Here is a 16,344-nt window from a genome sequence, read left to right on the forward strand (position 1 = left end):
GGATCAGCAGCCAGTGCTCTTAACCTCTGAGCCATCTCTCCAGCCCTGAGTATTTGGCATTTTGATTAGAATAAAATATTCAACTAAAATAAAATAATTGAGTACCATTTGCTAGAAATGTCTTGTAAAGAAGGAAAAGAAGGGTGTACTTGTTGAAATAAAGAGAATTTTGATTCCTCATATGATCACAAATGAGGCTGAGGGTTTTGTTATTGTTGTTGTTGTTGTTGTTATTGTTGTTGTTTTCTAAAGTGTTGGGTCTTGGCAATGAAAAGGCCACAACCCTTCTACCCTGGACCTTTACTCAAGAAGCAACTTGGTCTTCTACATGTAGATACATAAAGGTAATGAGGTAATAGCGGAGTCTTTCCCTCACAGGCAGGGGTGACCTGAAAGACAAACTGCATCTCCTAGCAGTTCACCACAGTAACTGCTGAGCAAACAGAAGGGCACAGGTGGGCTAGCCTTTCCTACTGGCTTACCGCTTCATTCTTTACAGTTCACTGTAGATACAAACATAGCGTTTTGCTGGCAATATAAGCGTAGTAGGAAAAGGTATCTGCCAAGTGATTGCGTAGGTGTATGGCAAAAGACCAAGTCACCTTGCTTTTTTCCTGATGTCAAAGGTGATTCCTTGGGATCCTACAGCTAGCCTGTCAAGGTCCAATGCACAAGAACATCACTTTGGATGTGTTGTTCTCAATTCTGCAAACATAGGGTTTTTCCACAGTAGACTTGAATTCCATTACATCATTCCTTCATGCACACAAAGATAGATATGTCTCATGTCCTGGCAGGAGCTTTGCCAATATTATGTCATTCTTTTTAAAAATAACGATTATTTCCCCTATATTATCTGGTAACCCTTCCATGTCAGCTACCATTATAATTATCAGTCACTTAACAGCAAATTTCTAGTGGTCTTTCATTTTCTCATTTAGTTCACTGAAGTCATACTTTTCCCTATGTCTCCTTACACGAAATACACATAAATACTTTTCTTTGCTTAGAATATAAGCACACACATCCTTAAGAACTCAGGAGAAAATGAATTACAAAAAAAATGCATTTTTTAACTATCAAAGCAGTGAACTATGCTTAAAAAGAACAAACAGTTCCAACAAGAGTAGCTCAATCAAAAATCAGCCGGGCATGCCAGTGCATGCCTGTAATCCTAGCATTCACTCCAGAAGCTGAGACCCAAGGACCTGAGTTCAAAGCCAGCTTGGGTTACATAGCAGTACCTAATAACAAACACACATGCAAACACACAACAACAGCAAAAGAGCCATGAAGATCAAGGCCACAATATACTAATAAGGTCACACTGAAACATAGGTGACAGGGATGCCAACCACAGTGAGTTCCCCAAAGGCTCCAGAGCTGTATATCCAGATTCTTTAGCTGCCTTTGGTGAGACACCAATGGCTGGCAGAGGCTTCTGTTCCCCTCCCAGAAGGATCTGCCTCTTGGTTGAATGTAACACTTTCACCATTTAAACATAAAGTCCTGCTCAGATGAGGAAACTCTCAGATGAAGATGTAGGAGGCGTGGCAAAGACCAAGGAGTCCGTGTGTCGGTGGTGCTGGAATACGGCAGGACTAACAAAAGGTGTGTCCTCCCCCCACATCCCATAAATCCCATTTGAAGAACTAACCACACAGGTCACACAGGAATTGTCTCTTCAGTTAAATTATCTAGGGAAAGTGAGGGTAGTGAGGAGAACACCTTCCCCATTTGTAGATGGTACGTGCGCTTGCAACAGACCAACGCCAGCAATGAAGACAAAGGTTATAAGGAGAGCTGTGACCTCTATTAGCAGACATGAAACACTTCAGAATCTGTCTTCAGATCTTTGAAATTGTTAGGTCTGAAGGCAAGCAAGCTGGGGGCGGGGGGCTGATTCCTCTAGCTGTCTGCCTTCAGTAGCACCACCTACTAGGGAACTGTTAGATGGTCTGCCCACATGAGATCAATCTGAGTCCTGAAGAGGAAAATATGAGCTACGGGGAGTAGGCTGGGCTAGGCAGCTGCAGCTCCTGAATCCACATACTGTCCCCAAAAGACAGTTGGACCTCTTCGCTGTCAAGCACAGTCCTTACAGGAGACACGGGGCCCTAAATGAGGAGTATAAGGAATCAGATGGCAAGGGCTATGTGACTAAATTGATTGGGAATTAAACTTTCTTAGTTCCTAGAAGCCCAGATTCCTCGCCTATAAATTATGGATAACTGGAAATATGTTTGTAATATATATTATGTATGTATATGTAACATGCACTAACACATTCTACATATATATAATACATCATACTCTATAACATATACAATACATGGATATTATAACCTGTATTAATGCTAAATATATATACTAATATATAATAAATATGTATTTGTGAAACCTAAGAAATGATGCTATAGATTACTGTCCTGTCTCTGACATTTACCATTTAGTACTTGGACAAGACACTTAATCTGTCAGAGCTTCAAGTTTCTTATCTACAACCACAGTACTTATCACGTAAACTTAGAATTTGCCCTCTACTGGGTGTGGTGGTGCCCACCTTTAGGCCCAGGATTTAGGAGACAAAAAGCAGGCAGATCTCTGTGAGTTCAAAGCCAGCCTAGTCTACATAGCAAGTTCCAAGCCAGCCAGGTCTATATGGAAAGACTCTGTCTCTAAATAAATAAATAAATAAATAAAATCTTGCCCAATACCAATACACAGTAAACACTCCATAAATATTGTTTCTCATCCTAAGCAGTATTAGCATCCTTAGCATGCTGCCTCCTGAGGGCCATCTAATGAAAGAAAAGAAAACTCACAATTTCCAGTACTTCAAGAGCTGCCTTGTCCCACCTAGCACTGACTGCCACCCATGAAGTCAAAGCCAGATGTGGACATCATAGGTCCTTTGTCATCAGTCAGTGAAAAGCAGAATGCTCAGAGCTCTAGCTGCTGGAAGCAAATGTCTCCATTCCCCTCCCCCTTCTTAGTGGCCAAAGCTCTGTCTGCCCATTTAGAGTTTGTTTGATACAATCAGTTTCCAGGGAGACGCTGAGGCAAGAAGAGTCAGCTCCCCCTCCCATTTCACTTCCCCTTTCCCCAAATCTCTAGGACTTTACTGTTCTCCTATCATGTGGCAGCATTGTGTCATCGCAGCTCGTGTACAAACAAGACAGACTATTTAAACGTCATTGTGAGAAAGCCGCTGCTTGCTCTGGTCTATACATCGACTTTCTCCAACCAGTCAAAAAGGGTTTTCTTCCTCTTCATCTCTCATAAGCAAAGCTAGAGAAATATTAGTAAACCTAATCTTCACTGCAATTTAAAAAAACAAAATTAAGAGTCATGGAGAACTTGAGTCACAGAGAACTTGAATTACAGCTTACACCACGGCATCACCAATGTCATAGTTATTAGCCACCAAATGCTAAATGAACTCAAAGGCTACTCATAAATTTCCCCACCTGCCAAGCCATACAACACCTTCTAGTATCAGAGCTGTAAGACACCTACAGGGCGTTTAATCTTCAGTATCAGATCTGAATAAAAGTGGGATTTAAAAAAAAAAAAAAGGCAATTCCTGGTGGACATAGGGAAATGAAGTTCCCACTCACATGAAACATGCCTTAGGTTACAAGTAAGACTGCACTCATCACCAAAAACCTGACTCAAGAGAAAGCAATCTAGAAACTTTTCAAATTGAGATGATTGAGTTGGGTCCAAATCCTCAACCTCTCCCTTTTAAAGTCTTGTCAACCTGTTCCAAATCCAAATCAAGTGGAACCCAGATGAAGGGACATCTGGTCCTCCAGAACATGTCTGGCACTTAAGAGAAAAATAAAGATTAGAACGGATTAAGATTGTTGTGGGTGGAGAGACAAATGGGAGAGGAGAACCAAGCATATTAGAATTTTCTACCTGCAAACAAACATCAATATTAGCATGGGAGAAAGGGGGCAGCAAAATGAGGCACTACCAAGCCAGTCTCTAGTTGAATGTCTTAGACTGTCTGCAAGGAGAGAGGCACTGAAGATTCTTCTCGGACTTTGGTAGCAAAACTACATTCTGCAGTTTGAAGTCCAATCTAATATTGAGGGGTAATTTTATAAGCCTTGGGGGACTGTGAGGTCACCTCATAAGTGAGCTATCACAGGCTCATCTCAGACCCTAAAATCAAACAGTAACATGTAGCATCTACTTCATCTCTAGCCCAAGTATCCAGAATTACTAGACTGAGATAGTGTCAACTCCTGCCTAGACTTGGATTTGATCCCCAGCATAAGTAAGTAGTAAAATATAGTGAGATAATGAAGTGAAATGAGTAGGTAACTGAAGTATATTTTGAATAATAGAAACATATAGTTCTGAAGAATTTCTTTCAAAACTCCTTAGTGCCAGGCATTGGTGGTATGTGCCTGTAATCCCAAAAGGGCCCAGATTCCAGGTCTGCCTGGGCTATTTAGCAAGCCTCAGTCTCAGAGCATCAATATAAGACTAGGATGTCAGATCAGTGTGGGGCACTTGTCCAATTCCTGGTACTGAAACACAAACAAATCATAAATAAAATAAGATATTAAAAGACTGAAACCAAAACAGAACAAAATCAAATTCAGCTGCTATTAGCCACGCCACCAACAGTGGTTGTAATAATAGAAGAATAATAGTAATACCATCACTCAAACAGTACCAGGTGCTACACTAAGTACTTTCTTTCTTAACATACACATGTGGAGTGTAAGTGTTCACGTGTGTATGCAAGTACTAGTGCATGTGTACATTGTGTGTGCAGGTACTACTGCATGCCTGCATATGTGTGTGCAAGTACTATTGCACTGTGCATGTGTGTATACAAGTATTAGTGCATGTGTGCATGTGTGTATGCAGGTACTAGTGCATGTGTGCATGGTATGTACGTGTGTGTGTTTGTGTGTGTGTGTGTGTGTGCATGACACACACACTGACATCAGGAGTTTTCCTGGGTCACTCCCATCTTATTCTTGAAGGCAGTGTCTAGAAACTATTCCAAAAGCTCACCACTACGGCTAGTCTAACAAGTCAGCTTACATGGGGATCCCAGTGCCATGGGGGAGGGCTAGGGGGGGGACACCAGGGGGAGAGGTGGGGGATGAGGAGGGGTATGGTAGACTCTGAGGATCCAAATTCCAGTCCTCACACTCACCTGCCAAACGCTTTAATTACTACGTCTTATCCCAAGCCCCTATTCTAAGCATTTTTAAATATATTCACTTATTAAACCCTCCAGCACTCCTGTGAGTTGAGGTTATTTAACGTCCTGTTTTACAGATGTTTCAACAATACCCCTTTGTTGTTTTGTTGATAATTCAAGGTATCTTTCAAAGAAAATATCTGGAAACATACGGACAGGAAAAGCAGTTTGTCCAAGGTCGGTCAGCTAGAAGTGAGAGACCTGGGACTCCACCCAAGGATTTCCAGCTAGGAAGTTAGGCCTCTTGGCTCACTGTGCAGCCCTTACTGCCCCGTGCTTGGGAAAAAGAGCTAGACAGGCAATATGATAGGAAGCTAGCCTTGCCTCTGCTTGCTCATGGTGAATTAATCCTTGAGCTTTGCTGTTTCCCCAGGACCCTCACCAAACCCACAGAAAGACACTCAGCCTGTTTCCACAACAATGAAAAGTCACTGGAAATGTGACCCACTGTCCCTACCCAGTTGTGACCAAGCCCAGCTTTATTATCGAGTTCACCTTTAACATCTAAGTCAGGAGCTGGTTGGAGGGAGGGGGTTTCTGGCTTCTGGGCCACATTTCCTGCCCAGTAGCAAGGTCTTCAAATAGTCAAGGCAAGGCTGCAGCCTGAGAAATTTCTGCTAAGAAACTTTGTCCAGTGTTGCGAGTAAGGTTCGCAACAGTCCAGGAGCTTGCTTTGGAGCCTTGTTAAGAATGTAAATTCTTGTAAATTCTCGATGGGCGGTGGTGGAGCATGCCTTTAATCTCAGCACTTGGGAGACAGAGGCAGGCAGATCTCTGTGAGTTCGAGACCAGTCTGATCTACAGATTGAGTTCCAGGACAGGCTCAAAAGTGTTTCTCAAAAAAGAAACCCTGTCTCAAAATAAATAAATAAATAAATAAATAGACAAAAAAGAAGAAGAATGTAAATTCTCTGAATAGCCCAATTCAAGGAAGCCCAGAACTAAGGAAGCCGAGTAGTAGCAAAGTTTGTTTATTAACCTGCTGCACCCAAGGGAACATTTTCTGAAAGGGTAAAATTCCTGACTGCTGCTGAAAAAGAAAAATGAAAAAGAAAAGGCCTGTGGGAAATTTAATCACCAGTGGAACAAAACTGAAAAACAAAGCCCTCCCAATGAGGATGTTGCTGTAGACAATGGGCCCCTAACAGGAGGTGCGATTGTCTCCTGATAAGAATCCCCATGGGAAGTGGCTCACACTAAGAAACACATTATTGCTATATTAGCCTAGGAATCTTTGTTCACTGGGCAACTGTGTGCAAAACCATCTGTTATGGCCCCTGGATCCCAGTTTGCAAACGTGGCATTTACATTTCAAGAGGAATGTGAGGAGGGGGGGCACTGAGTATCTTCCCAGCCCCTCCCACAAATACCTTTTCATACTGTCTAGGCTTGGAAGGGGAAACACCCTTTTCAATGAAATACAACTCCACTGTGGAAAGGAGATAGGCCACTTCAATTATGCACACGCAGCGTGCCTGGCAGCCTGGTCCTAAAGCCACACAGGCACAGCTCTCCCCAGTAGGGTTTTCACTTTCTTTGACTAGTTTAAAGGGGAAAGTAACAAGAATAATATTAAACTGTGTTTAGCTTAACCTGGCTCTCCTTTCTTAAACTGGCTCTTCATTTCTTCAAACTGATATGAAAACTGGTGCTCCACACTGTGTAATATTTGGCCTGAAATACCACCAGGAAAAAAGATGCTTTATATATCTTGATCTATGGGGAATATGCATACTACTACAGAATTCACGGAGATGTGCAATTCAGAGTGGCACACCATCCTGTATGGAATTTACACCACAATACACTTTTAAAGCAAAGCATGTCAATATTATATCAAATACATAAACTGGGAATAAACCACGTGCCTATGAGAGGAGAGAGACTATTCTTCCCCCTGTATGTTCCCTTACCTCCAAAATACAATCAGTTTTCCCCAAAAGAATGTTCAAGTTCAAGAACCTGAAAGATAAAGAGTCTTACAACTCTCCACTACCACCAGTAGACAGTCTACAAACGTCTCCCGTGGAGCCTGTGAGGTCCAAGCACAGAGAGAACACCTGTCACACTCCAAGCCTTCAGCCACGCATCAAAAATAAGAGACCAATGTCTCCTTCTCATCTGGTAGTGAATTATCTGGATTCTGTGGACATGCCAGCCCCAGCTTTTAGCAATAGGGTCTGGTATTCTCTGTTTCCTTAACTCCGTTTTTTAAATAGCCCTTCCCTTTGATATTCATGAAGAAGGTTAACCTGAAAGGCGGCAGGCGGCCTGTGGCTGGAGCCTTCCAGCAACTGCCTCTGTAGGCAACTCAGCAGGATTAAATCTGCAGCCTCACAATTCTATCACCAGAACAACAATGGAAACCTGGGTTGTCCCGGGGGTGGGGATGGGGTCGCTAAGTGACAGTCTGAGTAGTACTATGAAGCTCATGCATGCTTGGTCATGACTTAGCTATACACATCCTCCTTTGAACTGCCAGGGCAAGAGGGTTGCGTATCATTTGTCCAAATTGACCTCCCACAACGCATAATTCCGTTGAAATAGGGGTTCCACGAGTGGATCACCTCCCCAACTCTTGCCCTCCACGCGTCCTGAGCCCAAAGACCAGTCGTTTCAGAATCGCAGGGCTGCTAAGCTGCACCTGCAGATAGACATCATGAATCAGGATCTCCCAGCGAGCGCTTCCTGGACTGAGCCGAGAGCTCCAGTGATTTCCTTGGCCTTCCACCGAGGCATTTAAGAAGTGAAATGTGTCAGGTATACGGCCTGCTGGAGCCCACCCTGCGGTCTCTGGGGGCAGCCAATGACCGGGTAGCGTATCTACGGATAGTGCACTCGCAACTAGGTCTTGCAGGTTCCCCCATGCTATGCTCTGCGCCAGCCTCGCACCTGAACTGGTGCCAGAACACAGTCAAGAGGCTCTCTGATGGGTATGAACCTCTGTAGAGACACTGCCAACTCCGCTCCGGAAGGGCGAAGAGGGAGGCCAAGAGGTGGAATGTGGAGCAGGGAGCGGGACACCCTGAAATGCGGCTCCCTCAAGGACTCTGGAAGCTCGAGCCCCTGACGCGTTTGCAGCGCTTCTCATGACAGCGCTTGCAAACCGAGCCGAGATTGCGAGCTCTGCAAGCAGCAGGGATGAAGGCGCAGGGGACCGCCTCCTGCCCCTAGGCGCGCTGCTAAACCGCAGTGTCCCTCTGTTCACGCCCACCACCCCGGGCTCCAACGCCAGGAGAACTGCAGTCCGCTGGAGGCCGCGGTGGGTGACCTAGGGAAACTGGCCACGAAAGGGGGGGGGGGGGGCTGGACCCGCGATCGCTGAGCGCGGGGCAGCAGCTCTGGGCGCCCCTGAAAGGCCGCCGGTCGCCGCCAGCACCTACCTCGATCCACTTTTGTGCCTCAGCAAAGGCAGGCTCCGGAGGTGGTTCGGGCTGCAGGGGCTGAAGGGCTTCCAGACCGAGAGCGGGGCAAGCCATCTGCGAAGCCCGGCGAGTACTGGAGCGCTTGGCCGCTGGGATGAGCACAGCCGCCTCCGCAGGAGCGCGCTCTCCGCCCCTTCCCGCCCGCCGCGCTCTCCCGCCGCCTTCCCCGCCCCCACCCCGCGCAGGTCCCGGAGGACAGCGGCGCGCACTGCCGGAGGACGCCGTGGCCACCTCGGCCTGTGTTGCCCAGCCTGCCGCTCCGTCCCCTCCCCCAGCTAAAAATAACCTGCCAGGAGCGCCGGGCGTCCCTCTCGGCTCACGCAAGGACCGTGGGAGGGACTCGGCTGGCCACTCGGCATGTCCTGCCACAGGCCCAAATCCTATGGGGGAGGGGGTCAAGCTACACCTGGGTGAAGTGGGGCAGGGAAACAACGCTACTGCGGCTGGACTGAAGCAATTGCTAGCACCTGCTGACCCTCCCAGCCACAGACCTGAGGTCAAGAGCCTGGCCCTGCAGCCTTAAGTATTCAGAAGGCTGTCACCAGATCTTTATGCTAAAAGAGGAGGGGACTCCAACAAGCTATCTGGGCCCTAGTCTATTGACTCAGTCAAAGGATTTATTCAGCTCCTATCATTTGCCAGTCACCAAGCTAGGCACTGGGGACTGACAGATGGAGCAGGGGCTGGAAGACATGACAACAAACAGAAAACCTCTTAAAATTTGTGCTGGTTCATTTTATGTCAACTTGATGCACACTAGAGTTATCTGGAATGAGGGGACCTCAATTGAAAAAAAAAAATGCCTACGGAAGATCTGACAGTAGGGCATTTTCTTAATTAGTGATCGACAAGGGAGGACCCAGCCCATTGTGAGTGATGCCATCTCTGGGCTGGTAGCCCTAGATTCTGTAAGGAAGCAGGCTGAGAAAGCCATGAAGAGCAAACCAGTAAGCAGCATCCCTCCATGGCCTCTGCATCAGTTCCTGCCTCCAGGTTCCTGCCCCAGTTGAATTCCTGTCCTGACTTCCTTCAACAGATGAACTATGATATAGACAAATAAACGCTTCCCTGGCCAAGTTGCTTTGTTCGTAGTGTTTCATCACAGCAGTAGTTACCCTAACTAGGACACAAATTGAAGATCTTGCCTTCAAGAGATGCACATTTAGGCAGGGATATAGCTCAGCTGAAAAGTGCTTACCTATCATGCATGAGATCCTGGTTTCCGTCTCCAGCACTGATAGTACACGTGGTCATGGAAACACAGACCTGCAATCCAAGCACTCAGAAGGTGGATGGAGGCAGAAGATGAGAAATCCAAGGTCATCCTTTGCATGCAGTGAACGTAAAGACAGCCCAGGCTATATGAGACATCCCTCTCTGTATATTTCTCCACTATGTATTCACGATATAGATATTCCCATGGGGGCACAGACAATAAACATGCAAATCAAAAGATGTTTGTAAAATGTGTTATCTGCTAAGATATGAGGAGATGACTATGTTAAGGAGAGAAAGTGCTAGTTGGTTTTTAATAGCCTGTTCATTTTTCTCCAGAAATGGCTGTACCTGTGTGTCCTGGTGCTGTCAGCGGGAGGCAAGCAGGCTGGCAGAGGCCTAGAGGAGAGAGATGCAGAGGAAGAAATGGGAAGTTTATTTTGATGTCTCCCTGAGGCACTGGGGATGGGCACCACTACTCTGAAGCAGCTGAGGTCTCACCTCCATGGGCCCTGTCTTCTCTTGTCCCAACCCTACCTATACTATCTGATTTCCCACTCTTGCCCCTTTCCTTCCAGTCACCCCTTATTTTTGCTCTGTCACTTCAACAGTGTCTCAGTAAGCTCATTGTGTTGTGTGACAAAACTTTTCCTGGGGAGATGAAACCCATGTGTCTACTCACCCCAGACATAGGTCCTATGACAGATGAAATATAACCCAAAGTCCAACTTGGTAAACCAGTAAGTTTTACTGGGGTTAGTTACAAGGATGTGGGTAAGGAGTTGCTTACAGGAGCAGAAATGACTCAAAGACAGCTGCATCACCAAATCCCATCTCAGCATGGGTGACAACTCACAAAGCTGGGAACCTGGAGCCCACTGCACAGCCTGCAGGCAGCTCAGCAGGTTGGAGAGTGTCCTCTCCAGATGCCTCAGTTGGTCTACACCTCTTCCAGGTAGCTCTGTTGGGCTCTTCTCTTTTCCTCCTTCTCCTCCTCCTTCTTATTCTTCTTGATTTTTTGAGACAGGGTTTCTCTGTGTAGAGCAGGCTGGTCTCGAACTCACAGAGATCCACCTGCCTCTGCCTCCCAAGTGCTGGGAATAAAGTCTGAATTTAGTTTGAGTCCAGTTCTGCCACTACAACACAAAGCAGGCTTGAAATTGCACTGTTCTCTGCTTGGGAGCCAGGTGGCCTACAATGTATAAACTGTAAAAACACTCACATGATCCTTGAGTGGGGCCAAACACAGTTCTCACTGCAATACACATAGGTGACCAACCTAAACTTTATTCTAGCCTTGTCATCATTGCTTTGAGGCAGCCAGAGACCAGAAGAAAGCTAGGATATAAGCTCAGACAGCCCTCATCCAGGCCTGCTATAACACCATGCCCACCTTCCTTCCCATTCCTGTTCAAACTGCCTTACATTTGTGCCTCAGTTTCTTCCTGTCAAATAAAGCAGTCAAGCCAACCAGCAGGATCATGGACAAGAACAAACAAGGTGACTAAAGATGAAAAAACAGATGCTCTTTAGTTCACAGTGCTTAATAGAGGCCAGCTGACCCTTGCATCCTGCCATCCAAAACAGAGGGAAAGGAAGATATGCAAAACACTTAAAGAAGGCCACTAGAGGAAATGGGCTAAGGGAATGCAGTCTGAAAAGAACCTTGTCTCCAGGAAGACACCAAGAGCTTATAAAACAGCTCCAATACAATGACAATAAACTGTCACCATGGACTTCACTGCTTGGTAAGTAAAGGGAAGGAAACAGGTGACCTAGATGACATCTGAATTCAGACTGTCAGTGCCATAGTGCACACCTATAATCCAAGCACTGGGTAGGCGATGGCAGGGGACTGCAAGTTTGAGACCAGTCTGGGATACATATTGAGCTCAGCCTGGACTACATAGCAAAAGGTTTGTAATGCAACTCAGTAGTAGAACGTGTGATAGCATGTTGAAGGCCCTAAGTCAATCCCAGCACAAATAAATAAGTAAATAAAGTCACACAATACACAGTTTATCATATGTGGCTTCTTAAAATATTTTTAAGATTCATCCCTGGAGTGTAACAGATTGTATCAATGTGTCAGTATTTTGTCATTTTTTTTTTTAAATTAAAGAGTTGTAATCTCACTGTGTCCTTCAGATGGGTTTGATGATGCTATTACCTCAGTCCCCTTAGTAACTGGATGTACAGGTAACGCCGACCATCACGACCATGCTCCATTCCTTTTTATTACCAAAATGTATTAATATCCATTCATTAGTTGGACATTTGGGTTGTTTTCACTTTGGGGTTGCTGTGAATAATGCTATTATAAATATTCATGTGCATGTTTGTATAGAAATATGTTTTCTCTTGTGTACTTGCCAAGATAAGTTTATGTTCAGCTTGTTGACAAACTACCAGGCAATTCTCCTTTGCATCCACATTATTCTACATTCCTACCAGCATTGCATGAGGGTCCAATTTTTTCATATTCTTACCATGCTTAGATTTTTTTGTTTTGTTTTGTTTTTTTGTTTTGAGACAGTTTCACCATGTAACCCTTGAGAGGGCTGGAACTCATGTTGAGTAAGCTGGACTCAAAGTTATAGAGATCCACCTGCCTCTGCCCCCTGAGTGCTAGGATTAAAGATACATGCCACCACCATGTGGAACCCAGACTTTTGTTGTAACCTTGGCAGTGTATATGAAATGGAATTTAAGTTTTCTGTTTTGTTTTGGAGACAGGGTTCCATGTATTCCACACCAGCCTCTACCTCCCTATAAAGCCAAGGAAAACCTTGGACATTAGATGCCCTTGCCTTCATCTCCTAGTTTATGCCTTGCTGGGGATCAAACCCTGGGCTTCACAAGAGCTGGGCAACCTTTCTGCCAAGTGAGCTACATCCTCAACCTTTGATTATAATTTTAATTGTATATCTCTGGGAGCTAATAACAATGGGTATCTTTTGAAATGAATATTGGCCACTTACATGTCTTCTTTGGAAGAGCATCTATTCCTTTTCTTTCATTGTTTTATTCCTTTCTTTCTCTTTACTGTTTATGTTGTTTGTTTGTTTGTTTGTTTTCTAAGTAGATCATTATATATATATATACAATATATATATATAATATATATATAACTCAGTCTGCTCTGATATTTATGAAGATTCTGCCTCAACATCTCAAGTACTGGAATTACAGGTCTGCAACTCAAAGCCTGACTTTTTTTAGCATTCATTAATTTAATTCTTTTCTTTCCTTTTATTGTTGAGATATAAGAGTTATTAATATATTCTAGATACAAATCCCTTATCAGGTATATTATTGCAAATTTTTCTCTCCCATTCTGTGTGCTGAATTTTTACTTTTAAAATTTTTATTTTATTTTTTTCTATGTGTGTGTATGCATGTGTATATGCACAGTGGTGCCCAAGGACAAAAGGGATGTCAGATCCCTTGGAACTGGAGTTACAGGAGTTTCTGACTTGCCCAGTGTGGTGCTAGGATCCAAACTGGTCCTCTAATAGCATAGTGAAAGCTCTTAGCTCCTTGGCCATCTCTAGCCTTAATTTTCAGTTTCTTCATGGCATCTGTTGAAGAACAGATATTTTCCATTTTTGTAGTCTAAAATATCCATTTTATAATTTTGTTGCTCAGGGTTTTGGTGTCAGAACCAAGATATAATAGATTAATGGAAGCTCACAAAATTTTATGTGTCTTTCAAAGAGTTTTATTGTTTTAGCCTTAGTATATCCGTAGTTCTCATTAAAGCACAGATCTTAAGGTCAAGCAAACTTAATGGGATAGTCTGGGTCCGTTGAGAAGCAAAAACCAAAGTGCGTTTTCAGGTGTGAAGACCTTATGAGGAAACTGTCTTCATGCAAAACTACAGATGGAGTCCATGAGTGCTGGAAAAGCTGAGTGACTTGGAATGGTGAAGCAAGGAGCCAGCAGAGCATATACACCTACAATCCCAGAACTCAGACATGTATACAGTGCAGAATTAGGCGTTCAAGACCTCTCTTGGCTACCTAGAAACGTTGAAGCCAACATGAGCTGTGAAACCCTGTCTCAAGAAAGGGGGTAGGCCAATCAGCAGAGCCATTGGCTGCCATGAACTCAAAAAACAGTTCCACAAACCTATTGGGAGGTCCTTGAGCCAATGCCAGCTGGCACAGGAGTCAGAATTCCAAGAATGGGCCAGCCTTAATGTCCCTGCCATTTTCAGTAACTTGCTAGAAACACTGCGATGTCTCAATGCAGTGTGACAATTATTTCAAGGCAGAACAGCTGCAGCCCTTGGTCTGTGATGTTTGTTATGGGGAGCATTTCATGACTACCACATTTGACTCTGAATCCAGTCCTGTCATTCATTACAATACATTAACTAAAACATTATTTAATCCTTCTGAGCCTTTCTTGAACCCGCATCTGTCCTGCAAGGTCTCAAGTAACTTAGGCTGGCCCAAAACTCACTACACAGCCAAGGAGAACCTTCAACTTGTCATCTTTCTGCTTCCACTGCCCCAGAGCTGAGATTATAGGCATGTGCCACTATGCCTGGTTTAGGCAATGCTTAGGATTGAACCCAGTGTTCTACAAATTGAACTCCATCCTCAACCCCTAGTTTTGTTTTTGAAATAGGGTTTTACATGATCCAAGATGTAGTCAAACTCATTATGTAGCTGAGGTGAACTTTGAACTCGTGATCCTCCTGCCTCCATCTCCCAAGTGCCAGAATTGCTGACTTGTACCACCAGGCCAGTGTACACAATGCTAAGGATTGAATCCAGAGCTACATCTCCAGCCCTAAGTCTCAATTTTACTCATAAAACACTTATGCTATTTGATTCCGCTCAAAAATAAGTGATTGATATGATAGCATTATATATTAAGATAGGTATAACTAATGGAATGGTTAGTTTTTAATTACAAACTCACCATAAACTGGAATCATCAGAGAAGAGCTTCAATTAAGGAACTGTCTAGATTGGGTTGGCATTTGGGCATGTCTGTGGGGGATTGTATTTGATTGTTAGTTGACTCAGGGTGACCCAGTCTATTGTGGGCAACACCATCCCCTAGACAAGAGTAACTGGCCTATGTAAGACAGGAGAGAGCTAGATGAAAGCACTGAAAATGCAAGCAGTATAGGTACATTCATTTCCCTCTGCTCTTGATGTAACCTGTTGCTGAAGTTCCTATGTTGACTTCCCTTCAACAATGAGCTGGAATTGTAAGCCTCCCTAAGTTGCTTTTGGTAAGGGTGTTTTATCACAGCAACAGAAATAAAACAGAAGAAATACTAGTATATAAAATGAAGCAGATAAATCAGTTGTCACAAATTCTAAATTCCAGCATGTTCGGTATTTGGAAGACCTATGGTAGGATGGTGAAGACTTGCTAAGCCACCAAGCCAATAATTGCCATGTCTCCTCCCTGTCACCATAATGTGACTACAACAAAATAGATCTAAAGAGTCCTGTGGGAACCCTCAAACAACCCAGGCTGTTGTCAAGACTATAGGTTACTCTTCACAAACTGACAACAAGGCCCTTTTGCTAAAGATAACACCTACACAACTCACTGAACATGGAGAAGTCCAGCAGGTGCCTACAAAGACCCTTTACACCTATGTGCTAGTATCTTTGATACAGGAAGGTACTCAGCACACTACCAAAGGAGAAGTGTAAACACCAGCCCAGCCACAAACACTTTGATCTACAATGGTGTCCTGCCTGCAGCATATGCTAGTTCAGTGTTGGAACAAAGCTTGTGGGAGTAACCAATCAATAACTCACAAGATGGAAACCATACCCAATACTGCTTAGGTGACCAAGAACCAGAGACTAGATAGTTCTGGGACCTAGGGTAAAACTGAATACTATTGTTCTACTCAAAAGACAGTAGCAATGAGATGATACTTTGCTATATTCATACATAGATCAGCCATCATCAGAAAAGCTTCCTCTTGCAGCAGGTGGCAACAAATACAGAGACCACAGCCAGTCTGCAAGGGGTGAGAGACCACAAAAAAGCTCTGCCCTACGTGAGATATCTTTATCAAATCCTTCCCCTCGGGGCTCAGGAAACCCTGTGAAAGGATTCAGAGTGGAGACCAAGGAAACAAGGCTTTCTAAATTAACATTATCAATGAACATATGAATACACAAAGACTGAGGCAGCATGCACAGGGTCTGCACAGGGCCTTTGGGTATATATTATAGTTTCTAGTCTAGTGTTTTATTGCTGTGTGTGTGTGTGTGGTTGTTCGAGACAGGGTTTCCTTGCATAGCAGTCTTGGCTGTCCTGGAACTTGGGACTCCTCAGTGTAAGAACAAGTAGGTCTCTGTGTCTATATCTGTTTCTTGTGCCTTCTCTTGAGCTCTTTTCCTTCTGTTTGTTTTGTCCTGTTCTGGTGTGTTTTTGTTTTGTCATCGTACTATTTTTATCTCATTTTATCAGTATCTCTTAGAAGCC

General features: G+C 44.2%; 1 protein-coding gene across 9 annotated transcripts in view; it reads right to left on the reverse strand.

Annotated features, from left to right (window-relative positions):
- The window catches only part of Limch1 (LIM and calponin homology domains 1), a 298,145-nt gene extending 289,340 nt beyond the window's left edge, over positions 1 to 8,805 (reverse strand). For 4 of the 9 annotated variants that reach the window (XM_051198459.1, XM_051198456.1, XM_051198455.1 and 1 more), the window contains exon 1: positions 8,617 to 8,797. In XM_051198459.1, coding sequence (XP_051054416.1) covers positions 8,617 to 8,712 — 96 coding nt within the window. In that variant the 5' untranslated portion in view covers positions 8,713 to 8,797. Of the gene's footprint in view, positions 1 to 8,616 lie in introns of all 9 variants that reach the window. The other 5 variants (XM_051198453.1, XM_051198452.1, XM_051198450.1 and 2 more) reach the window with 3 other exon arrangements.
- Positions 8,806 to 16,344: the final 7,539 nt, after the last annotated feature.

This window comes from Phodopus roborovskii, unplaced genomic scaffold (genome assembly GCF_943737965.1).
Source record: "Phodopus roborovskii unplaced genomic scaffold, PHOROB, whole genome shotgun sequence".
Classification (NCBI taxonomy): Eukaryota; Metazoa; Chordata; class Mammalia; order Rodentia; family Cricetidae; genus Phodopus; species Phodopus roborovskii.